We start from the raw sequence: 16554 nt of genomic DNA, 5'->3' as shown, positions 1-16554 counted from the left end.
GCAAACCGCAAGACACTCCTATCCAAGTGCCAGGGTTGAGTATAGAGCAAGAGGCAGTCTCTGAGAGAGGAAGCTGAAATTATCTGGGTTTCTGCCAGTTTACTAAACCCTCTTTGTGTGCCATAATGCTCTTGAAAATAACACTGAGGACTCTTTCAAGTTTCAGCTACCCCAAGTTCTTCTTTGCCCAAGCGTCCACGAGAGGAGGAAGAGGATAGCACAGTAGAAAACTCGGAACAAATTTCAGAGGAAACAGTGGATATACCTCTTCCAAAGAAACTGAGAAGCATACAGAGAGTTGGACCTGAGGTTTGTAAGAATGGAAATACTTCCAGTGAATTACGTTGCCCTGTCCAGGATTTGAGATTGGAATAAGCTTTTGATGAGGAAACTGAAACAGGATCCTGTTGCAAAAGCTTTTAAAATTCTGTTGCTGGCAAAGTCAGTCACCTTTTGTGAAAATGGTGATTGACAAACTTGTTACCAGTGGTTCTCAACCAGGGGTCCGAGGTCCCCTGGGGGGGGGGGGGGGGGGGGCCGTGAGCAGGTGTTGGAGGGGTCCACTAAGCAGGGCTGGCACTACACTTGCTGGGGCCCAAGGCAGAAAGCCAAAGCTTCACTTCATTGGGCTGAAGCCCAGGGCCCTGAGCCCCACCACCTGGGGCTAAAGCTGAAGCCTGAGCAACAGCTTCATGGGGGCCCCAGGCAATTGCCCTGCTTGCTACTCCCTAACGCTGCCCCTGGCTTTTATATGTAGAAAACCAGTTTTTGTGGCACAGGTGGGCCATGGAGTTTTTACAGCATGTTGAGGGGGGCCTCGGAAAGAAAAAGGTAGCAAACCCTTGCTCTATACCATTAGAATAGCCTACATCTTGAACTTCCAACTAAACCAAAGTTATAGCATTTAATGGTAGGGGCTTTGTGTTAAATAGTAGAATTTTTATTAGTTTAAGGGGAACAGTGTTAACTTGAAATCCATGCAGTCGAGCTTAGCAGTATTTTGAATAGGCCTGAAAGGAGTGAGGTGGGTGTCAGGAAGGCAGGAGATGCAGAAATTGAAAATGAGCAATAAGCCCCTGGGCAAGAGTTTTAGCAGTGTGGACAGAAAGAAGGCCAGGTCTTTGAGTTATGGAGAAAGAAGCAGCAATATTTGGACATGGTCTGAATATTCAGATGTAGCGAGAAAACAGAATTTCATATGACACCTATGAGGAGATGTCAGAAAAGCAGAAATATGAGGTTGGATGGAGAGAGGCTAGTCAGCAGTCACAAGGTAGGTATTGGGCATTGGTGTAGAAATGGTAGTTAAAATTGTCTGTCTGACTGGCTCTCTTATTATGAAAAATATATGGTTTTTCAGGAGGAAGTCACGGCAGAAGAAAGCACTGATGGTGAGGTAGAAACTCAAATTTACAATCAAGATTCTCAAGACTCCATTGGAGAAGTAAGCAAAAAAAAATTAATTTTAATTGTAGTATGAACAGCCCTTCTGTGCAAATACCACTTTAGTATTTTAACAATTGCTGCAGTTAACATTGTATATCAATCTAGTCACTATTAGAAAAGCATTTGTTGATGGTAACATCTTTGTGAAAAGTCAGTCATAATTTAGAGATTTGTAATGGAAATCAGTTTGTAAAGATTATAACAATTTTTAGGGCTAGAAGTTTCATTCAGTGTATATTTAATTTTGATTGCGATTTTCACCTACCTCCATAGATAGTACTTCACATTTTCAAAGAACTATATAAACATTAAGTACTACCACTGAATTATGTAGTAATTTTACTTACGGGGGAAACTGAGACATTGGGATTGAAGGAGTCAGGATTGGAGTTTGAGAGTTCTAAATTCTTAAATTTCTTGCTTTGTTCCCACAGACTACACTTCTGTGAGAACAAAGAAAGAAATTTAAGAATTTATGGCTTTATGTTGCAGAAAGATTCTGTGACAAATCGTTGAGCAGGTTTCAATCAGCAAGGAACTGGGATGGATCATAAGAGTGTAGGCAATGAAGGCAATGTCAGTAGTTCTGTTCAGTACCTTAGACTTTCCTTTGTATTTATTTAGGGCCAGATTTTTGGCTCTCCTGAAATAAGTAATTGAAATTACTTGTGAAGACAAAAAATTAGAATTAAATTTCTCTTCCTACCGCAAAGAAGTAATTCCATAACTCATACCTACATCTGTCCTGATCGGACCTTACATTCTGGTAGGGAGTGGATTTTCTCTAACCAGTGGAGAATACTGTGTCCCTAAAATCAGGGTTTTTTTTCTGTAACTTTACACATACAAAAGATGCTCAGAGGTTGACTCTCATTTAACCCCCAGATATCTCTACCTCCAAACATCTTTGAATGACCTATTCTAGAACTCAAACATGATTATTGCAGTCCAGTTAGTTCTATTGCTGAGCAATCAAATACAAAGGAACCAAGTCACTTAGTATGCAGAAATATCTAGAACTAGTTCTTGCACTTAACAGTCATGGGTGCTGAAATGTGAAAAAAATATTCTCAATCCAAAAAAAAAAGTGATTTCCAGTATCTGAAAACAGATGACTATTATCTGAACATCTTTATCCAGATTTAACAGTTCTTGTTCAAATTCTTTGAGGATTTTCATGAGCTGCAGTTTTTGCTGAATCAAACTAGAATGATGTACAACCTTTTTAATAACTTTTTGTAGCTAGCTAGCCAAGTGATGGACCTAAAGCGTTTCATTCAGTCTGGAGTAGCAGCAGAGAAGCCTAGAGATCTCTCTTCCATATCAATGGAAAACTAACTTTGCCCAAGGTCCCGGCTACATTTAATCTTTTTTAGATGGGTGTGAAACTGGTTAGTGGCATGGTCAAATCCAGCCATAGTTTGTGTCCGCACACAACTTGATTAATACTCTGTTGATATCTGTGACAACTAATGTTTTTCCGTTTCCAGCAACAGATTCTGCTTCTGCTCTGATTGTCATCTCACCACCAGTTGGGCATACTACTCTTTTGCATGTTGATGGGCTCCTCTAACAGAGCTGTTGTAATTGATTTGGCCAGTTCTCCTTTCTCACAGCTGTATGTGTATTAGGGTACACCAGCGTACATTACACACATGCTTCCAGCGAGGCTATATTTACATATTCTCTGGGCACTTCTCCTTGTTCAAGCACTATACCCAGATTGTCCCAGAACGCATCAAAACAAACACAATTACCATCTTTGGTAGGTGTGAATTCATGTAATTGCACGGTTTGTGGACCCAACAAAAAGCAGCTGAGTGGACACAACAAAAATGTGATTGTTGCAACCAGCTAAGAAGAGCGTCACAAACAGATTACAACAACACAGATGTAGTGTAGAGTGGACCCAAATCTGATCTAGGTACTGAACCGCGAGTGGTGACATAGCTGCTTTTAGCAGCACTTGTGGAGGGATTTAAAAGTCAAACAGAATTGCAAATTGACTTAATATCTCCTGTGGCAAACATTTTTAAAAACACACATATGAAGTATCACTTTTATTTTAGTAACTTTCCTTTACCTTTTAAAGGGGGTTACCCAGGGAGAGTACGCTCCCATGGAAGATAGTGAAGAAACCTCTCAGTCCCTCCCAATAGATCTTGGACCTCTTCAGTCCGATCAACAGAATACCTCGTCATCCCAGGATGGTCAGTCCAAGAGAGATGATGTCATTGTGATTGACAGCGATGACGAAGAGGATGATGATGAGGAAAATGAAGGCGAGCAAGAAGTATGTCTGGCTTATTTGTAGTTTGTGATCATCAATATCTTTGTGCAAATAAACAGCTCATCCTGCGGGTGGCTACCAAAAAGCAATTAAAATGGTTTCTTTTTTTTTTAAGACGAACTCACGATTTACAAATGTCTGCTGTTTAACAGTAAATATAGAAAAGCATATGCACTCTTAGAAGCTCTGTGCATCCATTTACCTGGCTTGAGCGGAAGTAAAACAACGCATTTTTTTCATTGATGCAGGAAGAACTAAGCACACAATTCCTGTTAATAGGAATTCTGCAGTTATTCATACAGCTGGACATTTAAATTTATTTACTCAACTCAGCTTGATTTTTGAACTGTTGTGAAGTTGACTGAAGCACTCATTTATATAGTGAAATGCCTCTGCTAGCCAGGCTGTGGAGAGGTTTTCAGCACAGAAATAATTTTGAAATAACTTTTAAAAAAAAATTCCTTTCCTTAAGTAAAATCCTCAATATTTCTTGCTTCACACAAAAAAAAAAACAAAAACCCAACCCCACAGAATATATCACACTGACATTACCAAATACCTTGAGTTTTTCTGCTATTAATGTAACTTATTTATACAGATAAAACCTCTCTAGTCCGGCACCCTCAGGACCTGCCTGGTGCCGAACCACAGGAGGTCAATGCAGAGTGCCAGCGGGTATCCATAGGCGTGGGAAGTAGGGGTATGGGGAGTGCTGCAGTACTCCCAGGCTTTGCGCCCAGCATGGCCCCCCCATCCGGGGATTCCGCTGTCACCTGGGGTCCCAGCCACTAGCCCCACCGCCTAGGGGCTCCGATGCTCGCCCCAGGTCCCAGACGCCAGCCCCTCGCCTGGGGTCCCAGCCACCGGCTCCAGTTCCTCCCCCTCCCTCCCGGAGCTTGAATGCTGCGAATCAGCTGTTTGCAGTGCTCCGGAAGCACTGGGAGGGAGGAGGAGGAGTTGGTAAGTGCGGGGCCACCAGCGCATGGGGGGGGAGAGGGAGGAGCTTGGCACCGGTGGATGCTCTACACCCACTAATTTTTCCCCATGGGTGCTCCAGCCCTGGAGCACCCATGGAGTCGGCACCTATTCCGGACCACGGAGTGCCGGATTAGAGAGATTCAACCTGTATTAACACAGTGCCCTGAGACCCCAGTTAGAATCCTGGCCTCAAGATGCCAGATGCTGTACAAACATATACAATGAGAGAACTAGCTTGAAGCAGGCATATTTTAATTAGTCATTGTATAAACTTTCTCATGCATCTTTGTCACTGCACGTTACTTCAGGTGACAATAAAATTTTTCACTTGACCTACAACAACATTTGAAGTTTGTATATGCCTACAAATGAATTCTTAACATCTCTAGAAAGAGACCTTTAGAGAAAATCTGTCTATTCATAGCACACTACAAAATGATTTAGCCATTCTCTAAAATGGCGATAATGTTAGTAACCTCCTTTGTAAAGGGCTTTGAGATCTATAGTTTGAAAAGTACTGTATAAGAGCTAGATATTATCCTTTTGAGCTTTTCCTAAAGCTGTGTACGTTACATTTGTAGGATTATGAAGATGAGGAAGAGGAGGATGAAGATGATGATGAAGATACAGGAATGGGGGATGAAGGTGATGATAGTAATGAAGGAACCGGGAGTGCTGATGGAAATGATGGATATGAAGCAGATGATGCTGAGGTAAGTAAGAGTAGCAACCTTTTGTAGGCATATGCGATCTCCTCAGGTAATTGTGATGTTGTAGCTTGTTCGTATTGTAATCCACATGTTGAGAAAGGAAAACCTTAATTTGAGTTGATCCAAGTAGATTGGATTTTGTAGTTAGGTGATAAATATAGTTCATGTTGCAACTGGTTTTCTTCTTGAGTAAAAAACTTTTTAATGTGTGGAAAGGTTGGATAATACAAAGTACAGGACACAGCATAAGCTTTGTAATACTAGACTATGGTAGCTGTGAAGCTAGCTAAGTTTAACTCTTAACAACAAATGTTTATTAGTTGAAACATATTGAACAAACGATATTTTGATATAGATAGGTTTTAAAACTTGTGTTAATGTATACATGATTGTTCTTTATAACTATGTACGGTATATAAAATTTCTTTTAAGTTTTCACAGATATCATCTTTCCTATATTAGCTTTTTCTGTTCTCTTTCAATTATTGGCCTGGGTGGGGTTTTGCACTGAATCACTGTTTTATGAATTTTTAGGGTGCTGATGGTACAGATCCTTGTACAGAAACTGAAGAGAGCATGGGAGGTGGAGAAAGCAACCAGAGAGCAGCAGACTCTCAAAACAGTGGTACAATTAATCTCTATCTCTACAGTCTCTGGTTATGAGGGGGGACATGTGCAAGCCTTTTGAGTTCTTTCTGTTAAAACATGTATTTTTGAATTTGAGGTGGAAAAGATAGGTTTACAGGAGCCTACAGGGGTGTGCTCCAGTAAAATTCCATAAGCTAAGTAGCACTGGGTGTGTTCAATATTTGTATGGAAAACATTACTTGCAGAAAGAGCTGTTGATGATTCAGTAGATGATCCTCTTCCCTCTGAGTCACTGGTGAACAATTGCCTATCATGGTGCTAATTGGTTCTTTAACTTGTAGACATGCTGTCTTTCAAATGACTTTTTAAATCCGGGCACTGTTCAGTTGTCACTGTTGGTCAATTACTGCTTTTTGCAAGCGTAGAAATGTCTGCTTTAGCATGTTAATCTGATTTTCAATTTTGGTATACGTTCTGTAAGTTTTTATTACAGCTTCATCTCAAACTACTCATGCTTCAGGATTGATTCCATTTGTGTGGTGGGTGAAGTGACCCCATATTCTCTATAAAGTATTACAGTATACATCAATTTTTTAAAGTTGTCATACTTTTGTCATTGCAACTAGGGTACTGCCTGAATTACTCTGGTCATAGATTTGTGGAGTACAGTGTTTTTATTGTGTGATATTTCCTTGCATTTTAGGCGAAGGAAGCACAAGTGCTCCAGAGTCAACTTTCTCTCATGAAAGTTCAAGAGAACAGCAGCCAACATCTGCCTCAGAGAGGCAGGCTCCTCGGCCACCTCAGTCACCACGCAGACCACCACATCCTCTACCCCCACGACTGACTATTCATGCTCCACCCCAGGAACTGGGACCACCAGTACAGGTAGGAAATTACTCAACGCTTTAGAAAATTAAGGAAACTACTTAATTATGTAGCTTTTTGTAAATAAGTTGTTAGTCCTGTGTATTTGGTCCAACTGTATTACCTTTATATGGTGTCTTACAAAAAGGAAACATTCAGATATTAATTGGAACAGCTGAGCAAATTAACAAAAATTTCTCATCTCCTGAAATATGGCAGTGATTTTACTTACTAGTTGTACAAGTGAAATGACCATTCAAAGCAGTAAGGCAATAGTGATGGGTGTGTATCTTGAAATGATTATACCAACACTGTTTCAGTTAATACTTGTCAGTATTTCCACTCTAAAAGCAGTTTTTGAGAAGTTTATAACTCAGCAGGATCTGGCTCAGATTTTTATTAAATATTCTTTGTCCAGATGCAGGTGTGGCATAAGGAAACTCCCACTGTCTTCTCAGCTAACCTTTTTGTGCCTAATGCCTCACATGTGAGCTGTATGTGACACTTTAAGATTCTACAGAATTTTAAGCTTTCATTTAAAAAAAGAAAAGGAGTACTTGCGGCACCTTAGACTAACAAATTTATTTGAGCATAAGCTTTCGTGAGCTACAGCTCACTTCATCGGATGCTGTCGCTCATGAAAGCTTATGCTCAAATAAATTTGTTATTCTCTAAGGTGCCGCGAGTACTCCTTTTCTTTTTGCGGATACACACTAACATGGCTGCTACTCTGAAACCTGTCATTTAAAAAAAGAAGGTTTTACCCTTATGGTTGCAAAAAGAAACCTCCTGATTGTGAGCTAATTCTTTATAGCCCTCTTGTTCTGAGAGGTGTGCACTGTTCCAATTTATTTCTATGGGGTGTTTATCTCTGAACCCTTATGACAGGTTACATGTCAACATTGTTAACTATTCCACTTTACCAGAAACTTCAGCTAACATATTTATATTTCCTGGTTGGACCCGGCTGTGGGTAAGGAAGGTTGGAAAATGGATGTTTTTAAAAGCATAGTGCTACACAAATGAGTCCTACAGTGTCACAAGATCTCTCCTTGATTTTCAGTGGATAAGCTCACCCCATGCATGAGGTGTGGAAAATGTTGCTGCTAGTGAGAACAGAGACAATGATTTCCCCGGCATCATCATCTCTTAAAAATCAGGGTTCTTCTCCTCAGTGTAGCCTGATGGGGAGCTGAATTGGAAACACAAGCAGAGTGGGACGAGGAGCAAGACCTGTGCTCAGCTAGGTACATATAATAACACCTTCCAAATTTCAAATCATTTCTGCCCCAAGAAAGAACAGATAAAAAAGAAGAGTGGAGAAAAAATAAAGACCAAAAATCAAAAAGTGCAGAGAGAAAAAAGTAGCACAAAGGAAGGATGGGATAAAAGAGGTGGGATAGATAGGAGAATGGGGAAAGAATGGAGAAAGAAGACAACAGCATTCATGGTTGGAAGTTGAAGCTAGACAAATTCAGGCTGGAAATAAGGCATACGTTTTTAATGGTAAGAGTAATTCATCATTGGAACCATTTACCAATAGTTGTGGTGGAGTCTCCATCACTAGCAATTTTTAAGTCAAGATTTAATTTTTTTTAAAGATATGCTTTAGGAATTATTTTGGGGAAATTCTGTGTCCTGTGTTATACAGGGCAGATAGATGATCATAATGGTCCTTTCTGGCCTTGGAATCTATGAATCTGTATGGGACCTTGCATATTTTATTACACTGAGAAATGTTGAATGCAGCTGTCAGTAGACTTCTACTCGGTCTGCCTTAACTAGGTCTCCTTGAGAGTTGGTCTGCACCGTTGCCTAATTGGTTTGAGAATTTGTTAAGTGGTGAGCTGTGCTGAGCATGCTTCCTCCACAGTCCAGGGAGCACCAAGAGAGAGTTGAAGAATGAATGCCAGAAGTTTTGACAGTTCCGTGCTCAGAACTTGAAATTTTTTAAGTTTTTTTTTTTTTAGGGGGAAAAATTAAACTGACCTTAATAGTTCTAACTTAAACACAATTATAATCGTTCATAGATTTTTCATTTGGTTTGTTGTGCTCTTTCAAGATATTATAGTATGGTTTATAATATTTTGTTTATTTTCCAAAGACCTTTCTGTGTGTGATGAAGTGCACAAAAAAACCCTCTGAGCACTTTTCACTAAATGCTGAACCATTTGTTTAGATTATACTAAAATTGTGTCTTGTGAAAATGATTTAAATGTCATTGTACTGCAACACTCGCCTCACACACTCACTATTTCCTCATTACTTAGAAAGAGTTCCTATATTAATTTTTCCCCCTTTTTGGTGTAACATTGCCCCATTTTGTAAATTAGTTGCTTCTGCATGATTCGGGATTGTTTTAAGTATAGGAATTAAGTGCATGATTAAATATATCTGGAATATGGCTTTCACTAATAAAAATATGCTAGCTGGTTTTGTTAATCAAGTCATGCTTTTGGTAGAAAGCCAAAAGAATTTCTTTATTTACCATTTATCACTAAACTTTATTCCTGAACATATTTGCATATGGCTAGACTCCCCAGGAAACATTTATACTACTTTATTCCTCCTTTTACCATAAAGAGAATCCAGATGACTCGGAGACAGTCAGTGGGACGTGGGCTTCAACTAACTCCTGGTATAGGGGGCATGGTAAGTAAATGGCAGACTGCTCCTAAAAAACCTTGAATGAGAGAGCACTCTGAACTTTGTAGTCTTATAACACTACAAGAGCAGTAAAGAATTCCTTGGCTGTTTGTGTAAGCTTGCAGATAGGTTTAATCAAGCGGTGGTTTTTCATGTTAATGGTACTTCCATCCTTTAACTTATTCCAAATGTGAATACTGGGCAAGGTATATTAAGTATAAGATGAAGCTAAAAACTCTTAAGAATCTGGGTCAGTTTAGACACAGCCAATATTTATTACTATTTTTTAGGAATCAATCTTTTAAAATACTTTTTTATTTTCACATTGGTTCCCTTCACACTGTTGACTAGACAAATAGTGGTTAAAGCTGTTAGTCTATTTTTTTGGGAGGGAACAACCTTTGTAGATGAGTTTTATTTAGAAGCAAGCAGAGTAGGAATAATGAATATATTTTAGCTTCTGATCTTAATATTTTTTTCAGCAGCAACACTTTTTTGATGATGAGGACAGGACAGTTCCAAGCACCCCAACTCTTGTGGTACCACATCGTACAGATGGATTTGCAGAAGCAATTCAGTACGTAGAAGTCGTAACAAAAGCAAGTGCTATTGTGTATTTCCCTTTTACTAACAGTTGAATGGTTCTTTGCTTAAAGGTAAATGGAAATAAAATGATTTAGTGATTGTGTAGTAAGATACTAAATAGCATTCCATCTACTAGATGGGTAGGAGAGAGAGTCACAAATATTGAATTGTTTGAACCGTACATCATAAAATGGAGTTCAGAAAAGTAAGTTTCTGATCGCATTCCAATCTAGCGAAACCTATTTGTTTAAAAAGTCATACAGTTAAATTACTAGGGCAACAGTGGGTTATCGTGTTTCTTTGAGCTCCTCTTTTGCACATTCACATTAGTGCTATAAGTGACAAAAGCATGTTTTCTCAACGTTGACTATGAAGATCAGTTAAAATATACACAGCAAGCTGCTGTGGAGAATTAGTTGTGTAAAGCCATAGGAGCTATTTAAACGTTACAAAAAGAAAAGGAGTACTTGTGGCACCTTAGAGACTAACCAATTTATTTGAGCATAAGCTTTCGTGAGCTACAGCTCACTTCATCGGGTGCATCATCAGTATGCTCAAATAAATTGGTTAGTCTCTAAGGTGCCACAAGTACTCCTTTTCTTTTTGCGAATACAGACTAACACGGCTGTTACTCTGAAACCTGTCATTAAACATTAAAGTATTCATTGAAAGTGATTTTACTATTTTCTTACTAGTGGAGTATTTTTTGACCATATCATTTTGACGCAGATGTAATGGAGTAACTAATTACTTTGGATAATGCTGATAAAATTAAATGTTATCTATGCTTGGCTACTAATCTTATTTGTATAATCGATAATTTGTTTTCCTTATTCAATTAAAATAATTTTATTATAGTTTTTAGTTTATTAAACAGTTTTTACAGCACATTCTGCATCTTTGTAGTTCCCCCCAGGTTGCTGGAGTTCCCAGATTCAGGTTTGGACCTCCAGAAGATATGCCACAGACTAGTTCCAGCCACTCAGATCTTGGCCAGCTTGCATCACAAGGAGGTAAATCTATGTAATACCTTTGTTTTATGTTTGTAAGAAAAAATGGAAACGGCTTGAGAAACTAATCAAGCTTGGGTAATTGTCATCTCCGTTCCAACTATATCCTTGTCTGTGCCTCTGTGTAGTTGTAGGAAGGGTAGAAGGACTAAGGAGGCAGAGAAGATGTTTTGCTTATCTAGCACTGTTAGCTTTGTCACTTGTAACTATATGCAGCTTAATGTAAGGATGCTGGACTGCTTAGGCTTGGAAAGATTAGATTTTTTATCAGTAAACATAGGTAAATGTCAGTTTTACCATACATACACAAACCAATGAAAAAATATTTTCATTGATGATAACTGACATTAAAAGATAAGCAGCATTTTTCTTACTGAGAACTTAGTTTGTTTGAAGGATGTTTACTTTGTATATTTTGACATGTGATGTTGACAACTTTTTGTGCTTTCATGTTTATAAAGCTTTAACGTTTCTGAATCTTAACATTTACTGTTGTTAAATAATTGCCTTACCCTGCACCTCCATAATTTCCAGCAACTGTGAAAATATAAATTAATATAAATAAAAAGTTGCTTAAATAAACATGGATATTATCTCTTAAAATTATAAAATTAATTCTGCTAAGCCGATGTTTAGGCATTTAGAATAGCATATACAAATATTAGGAAAACTAACACTAACGCAGTGAAGTAGGTAGCTTGTTGAGCCATTGTGTTGTCATGCAGAGACTGCCTGCGTCACCGTATGTGACAAATTGAAATTTGATTTCACTAAAGCAAAATTAAAACACACACAATTTAACAGATGTTTTCAAATTGTACAGCATACAATTCTCTAGCATGTCTTGATGTGTGGCTCTGTCAATCTTCTCACCATTGGTTCAGGTGTGTCAAGATCTATTGTACTCAGTAGATTAGCCTCGATATCCCACAAGAAAGTTCTTGTTACTGTCACTCTCGTGTGTATTGCTGTATCTGGGCCTTCCACGCATAACTTAGGAAACATTAATCTGTTGCAGAGACCAAATCTCTACTCCCCATCTTACTTTAAACTATTTCCCAGTTGGATTAGTCTTTGCTTTCAGGAGGGATACTGTTAAGCTGTGCTCTAACTTCATTATTACAAAGCTTATGTAAAGGAATAGGGCTGGCATTGTGTTCTTGAAGGTAGCTGGATAAAGATGAGCCTGAATCTGTGACTGAATATGATAGCCCATTGAAAATGCTTTCCATTCCTATGAGCTTGAACTTGGGGATGTCCAGCGTCAGTGTGTTCCTTGTGATCGCAGCTGTTGTGGCAGAGTACAGAAGAGAGCAAGTCTTTGAGATAGATAGGCCCTTGTCCACTATGATGGCGGGCAAGCAATTGCTCGTTCTTGTCCTTGCTGCTGTTCTGCAGCAAGAAGTCTCCCTTCCATGCCTTCCTGGCAGCACAGAAGCAACTGTAAGAGATCTGCTAAACCACTCATTGTAGGGGTGGCAATGAGCAAGGTAGCGGATTGAGAAGAGTCAGAAGCAAAACGGAGAGAAGATCAAGAGCTGAGGACAATAATATTTTGTTGAGAAGTACAGCACCATCACTAAGGGTATGTCTACACTACGAAATTAGGTCGATTTTATAGAAGTCGACTTTTAGAAATCTATTTTATACAGTCGATTGTGTATGTCCACACTAATCGCATTAAGTCGGCAGAGAGCGTCCTCACTACCGTGGCTAGCATCGACTTATGGAGCGGTGCACTGTGGGTAGCTATCCCACAGTTCCCGCAGTCTCCGCCGACCATTGGAATTCTGGGTTAAGCTCCCAATGCCTGATGGGGCAAAAACATTGTCGCAGGTGGTTTTGGGTACATGTCATCAGTCGCCCCTCCCTCCCTGAAAGCAACAACAGACAATCGTTTCGCGCCTTTTTTCTGTGCAGACACCATACCACGGCAAGCGTGGAGCCCGCTCAGTTCAGCTCACCGTCACCACTGCTGTTGTGTGTCCTGGATGCTGCCGTCAGCAGATGGTGCAGGATGACTGCTAACCATCATCATCAACTTCCTCTGCAACTCTGCTCTCCTGCTCTTGTAAATGAGTGTCTCAATAGCAAGTTTTTCCATGTTGTCGTCATCCATCGTTTCTGCTGCAACTCTGCTCTCCTGGTGCCATGAATCCACCTCGCAGGTCCTCTCGTCGTTCTGTATAAATATCTATTCTTGTGGCATCCGTTGTCATCCACTGCTTCCGCTACAACTCTGCTCTCCTGCAGACGCCATACCACGGCAAGCATGGAGCCCGCTCAGCTCACCGCTGCTGTTGTGAGCATTGTAAACACCTCACGCATTATCCTGGAGTATATGCAAAACCGGGCTAAGAGACGCCCATTTTGATGAGGACATGGACGCAGACATTTTTGAAAGCACGGGCTGTGGCAATTGGGACATCATGGCGGCAGTGGGACTGGTTGATACAGTGGAACACCGATTCTGGGCCCGGCAAACAAGCACAGACTGGTGGGACCGCATAGCGTTGCAGGTATGGGATGATTCACAGTGGCTGTGAAACTTTCGCATGGGTAAAGCCACTTTCCTGGAACTCTGAGTTGCTTTCCCCCGCCCTGAAATGCAGGAATACCAAGATGAGAGCTTCCCTGATAGTTGAGAAGTGAGTGGCGATAGCCCTGTGGAAGCTTGCTACGCCTGACTGTTACCGGTCAGTCGGGAATCAGTTTGAAGTGCGCAAACCTACTGTGGGGGTTGCTGTGATCCAAGTAGCCAATGCAATCGTTGACGTTCTGTTATCAAGGGTAGTGACTCTGGGAAATGTGCAGGTCATACTGGATGGCTTTGCTGCAATGGGTTTCCCTAACTGTGGTGGGGCGATAGACAGAACACATATCCCTATCTTGGCACCGGACCACCTTGCCAACCAGTACGTAAACCGCAAGGGGTACTTCTCAATGGTGCTGCAAGCACTGGTGGATCACAAGGGACATTTCACCGACATCAATGTGGGATGGCCAGGAAAGGTGCATGACGCTGACATCTTTGGGAACTCGGGGCTGTTCGAGCAGCTGCAAGAAGGGACTTACTTCCCAGACCACAAAATTACTGTTGGGGATGTTGAAATGCCAATAGTTATCCTTGGGGACCCAGCCTAGCCCTTGCTCCCATGGCTCATGAAGCCGTACACAGGCAGCCTGGACAGTAGTAAGGAGCAGTTCGACTATAGGTTGAACAAGTGCGGAATGGAGATAGAATGTGCCTTTGGACGTTTAAAAGCATGCTGCTGCTGTTTGCTGACTAGGTCAGACCTCTGTGCAACCAACATTCCCATTGTTATTGCTGCTTGCTCCGTAATATCTGTGAGAGTAAGGGGGAGATGTTTATGGCAGGGTGGGAGGTTGACGCAAATGGCCTGGTCGATTTTGAGCAGCCAGACACCAGGGTGATTAGAAGAGCAAGCAAGGCGTGCTGTGCATCAGAGAGGCTTTGAAAACCAGTTTCATGACTGGCCAGGCTTTGGTGTGACAGTTGTGTGTATTTCTCCTTGATGCAAACCCGCCGCCTTTGTTGATTTTAATTTCCTGTAAGCCACCAACCCTCCCCCCTTCAAAATAAAGTAACTATTGCTTTGAAACCATGCATTCTTTCTTTATTAACTTAAAAAAATGAGATAATGGACAAGGTAGCCTGCGTAGGGTGTGGGAGGAGGGAAGGACAAGGCCATATTGCTTATTGTAGCCACACTACAAATCAAACTGTTTGAATGACAGCCTTCTGTTGCTTGGGCCATCCTCTGGAGTGGAGTGGCTGGGTGCCCGGAGCCTCCCCCCCTGCGTTCTTGGGCATCTGGGTGAGGAGGGTATGGAACTTGGGGAGGAGCTCAGGCAGCTGTACAATGGATGCTGCGGGGGTCTGTGCTTTTGTTGGCTTTTCTGCAGCTGCACCAGACGCTTCATCCTGTCCATTTGCTCCTCCATTAGCCTTAGCATTGCCTCCTGCCTCTGCTCTTCGCGCTCACTTAATGCTTTCCTAGCCTCTAATACTGAATGCCTCCATGCATTCAGCTGTGCCCTATCAGTATGGGAGGACTGCATGAGCTTGGAAAACATGTCATCGTGAGTGCGTTTTTTTTCACCTTCTAATCTGGGATAACCTTAGGGATGGAAATGATAGGGGGAGCCTAGAAACATTTGCACCTGGGGGGAGATAAAAAGTGAGAGTAATATTTAAGACGATACATTTCTGAGAACAAAAGGGAGACTCTTTCACAGTGAATCAAGCAATTCACAGCAGACAGCATGTGTGCTTTAGGTACAAGGTTGCATTTTGCCTTTTATATTGAGCGCCTGCCAGTATGGTGACACATCACACACGGCTGGGCAACAGAATTCGGTTTCCATGCAGCCATGATAAGGCAAAGGGTACATGGGGTTGGCTTCTTACGCATAACATGTGGGAATGGTTTCAAACTGCAGCACCATCCTTTCCCATAGCAAGCAATGCCAGTTGGGTTTCACATTTAAAAGGAGGGGCTGCGGTTTTCGGGTGGATGTGCAGCACACACCTCCCCCTACCCCACTGCGTGCCTATTCTACAGGATGATCCCTTTTAGCCAAGCGCAAACAGCCCAGCATGAACGGGGTCCTTTTACTGTTCCCTTTCAAAAATTCTCCTATTTCAACCAGGTGACCATGAATGATGATCACTCTCTTGAGAGTAACACAGAAAGATATAGACCAAATGTTGCTTGAATGCGACCAAAACCCAGGACCATTCGCTGCCATGCTTTGTGCTGCAATGATTCCATAACACTTTCAGAGTACCTCCAGGAGAGCTTCATGGAGATGTCCCTGGAGGATTCCCGCTCCATCCCCAGACGTGCGAATAGACTTTTCCAGTAGTTGTACTGGCCGCGAATGCATCCCAATTCTTCAGGGAAAATCAAACGTTAAACACTATTGCTTTTAAACCCTGTACTGTAGTTACAAATGGGCACTCACCAGAGGTGCCTTCTCCAGCTTCAGGGTCGGGGATCCCGCCTTCGGAGGGTATTGGCTCCAGGGTAATGAAAAGGTCCTGGCTGCCGGAGAGAACGGATTCACCGCTTGCCTGCTGCGCATGCGCATTCTCCTCCTCCTCCTCCACAAAATCCTCCTCCCCGTTCCGTGAGACTCCCTCCTTGCAGGTGTTCATGGACAGTGGTGGGGTACTGGTAGGGTCCCCTCCTAGAATGGCATGCAGCTGATCATAGAAGCGGCAGGTATGGGGCTGTGACCCGGAGCGACCGTTTTCCTCCTTTGTCTTTTGGTTGGCTTGCCTCAGCTCCTTAACTTTCATGAGGCACTGCTGTGTGTCTCTGTTGTAGCCTCCCTCCAACATGCCTTGTGAGATTCTGGCAAATTTCTTCTTTTTGATCAGAGTTCTGCCTGCACAGATGCTTCTCCC

General features: G+C 41.6%; 1 protein-coding gene across 7 annotated transcripts in view; it reads left to right on the top strand.

Moving 5' to 3' along the window:
• TPR (translocated promoter region, nuclear basket protein) overlaps positions 1-16554 on the top strand; it is a 73883-nt gene that overhangs the window by 50239 nt on the left and 7090 nt on the right. For 4 of the 7 annotated variants that reach the window (XR_006283333.1, XM_037906942.2, XM_037906939.2 and 1 more), the window contains exons 38-46: positions 161-309; positions 1361-1444; positions 3539-3739; positions 5296-5427; positions 5959-6049; positions 6716-6900; positions 9463-9531; positions 10008-10102; positions 11017-11123. Coding sequence is in view for 6 of the 7 variants with exons in the window: in XM_037906942.2 (XP_037762870.1) it covers positions 161-309; positions 1361-1444; positions 3539-3739; positions 5296-5427; positions 5959-6049; positions 6716-6900; positions 9463-9531; positions 10008-10102; positions 11017-11123 (1113 nt within the window). In the remaining variant the exon portion in view is untranslated. The remainder of the gene's footprint in view (positions 1-160; positions 310-1360; positions 1445-3538; positions 3740-5295; positions 5428-5958; positions 6050-6715; positions 6901-9462; positions 9532-10007; positions 10103-11016; positions 11124-16554) is intronic. The other 3 variants (XM_037906943.2, XM_037906940.2, XM_043521109.1) reach the window with 1 other exon arrangement.

Source organism: Chelonia mydas, chromosome 8 (genome assembly GCF_015237465.2).
Source record: "Chelonia mydas isolate rCheMyd1 chromosome 8, rCheMyd1.pri.v2, whole genome shotgun sequence".
Lineage (NCBI taxonomy): Eukaryota > Metazoa > Chordata > Testudines > Cheloniidae > Chelonia > Chelonia mydas.
Note: the sequence above shows the minus strand (reverse complement) of the source record. Positions and strands in the feature narration are given on the sequence as shown.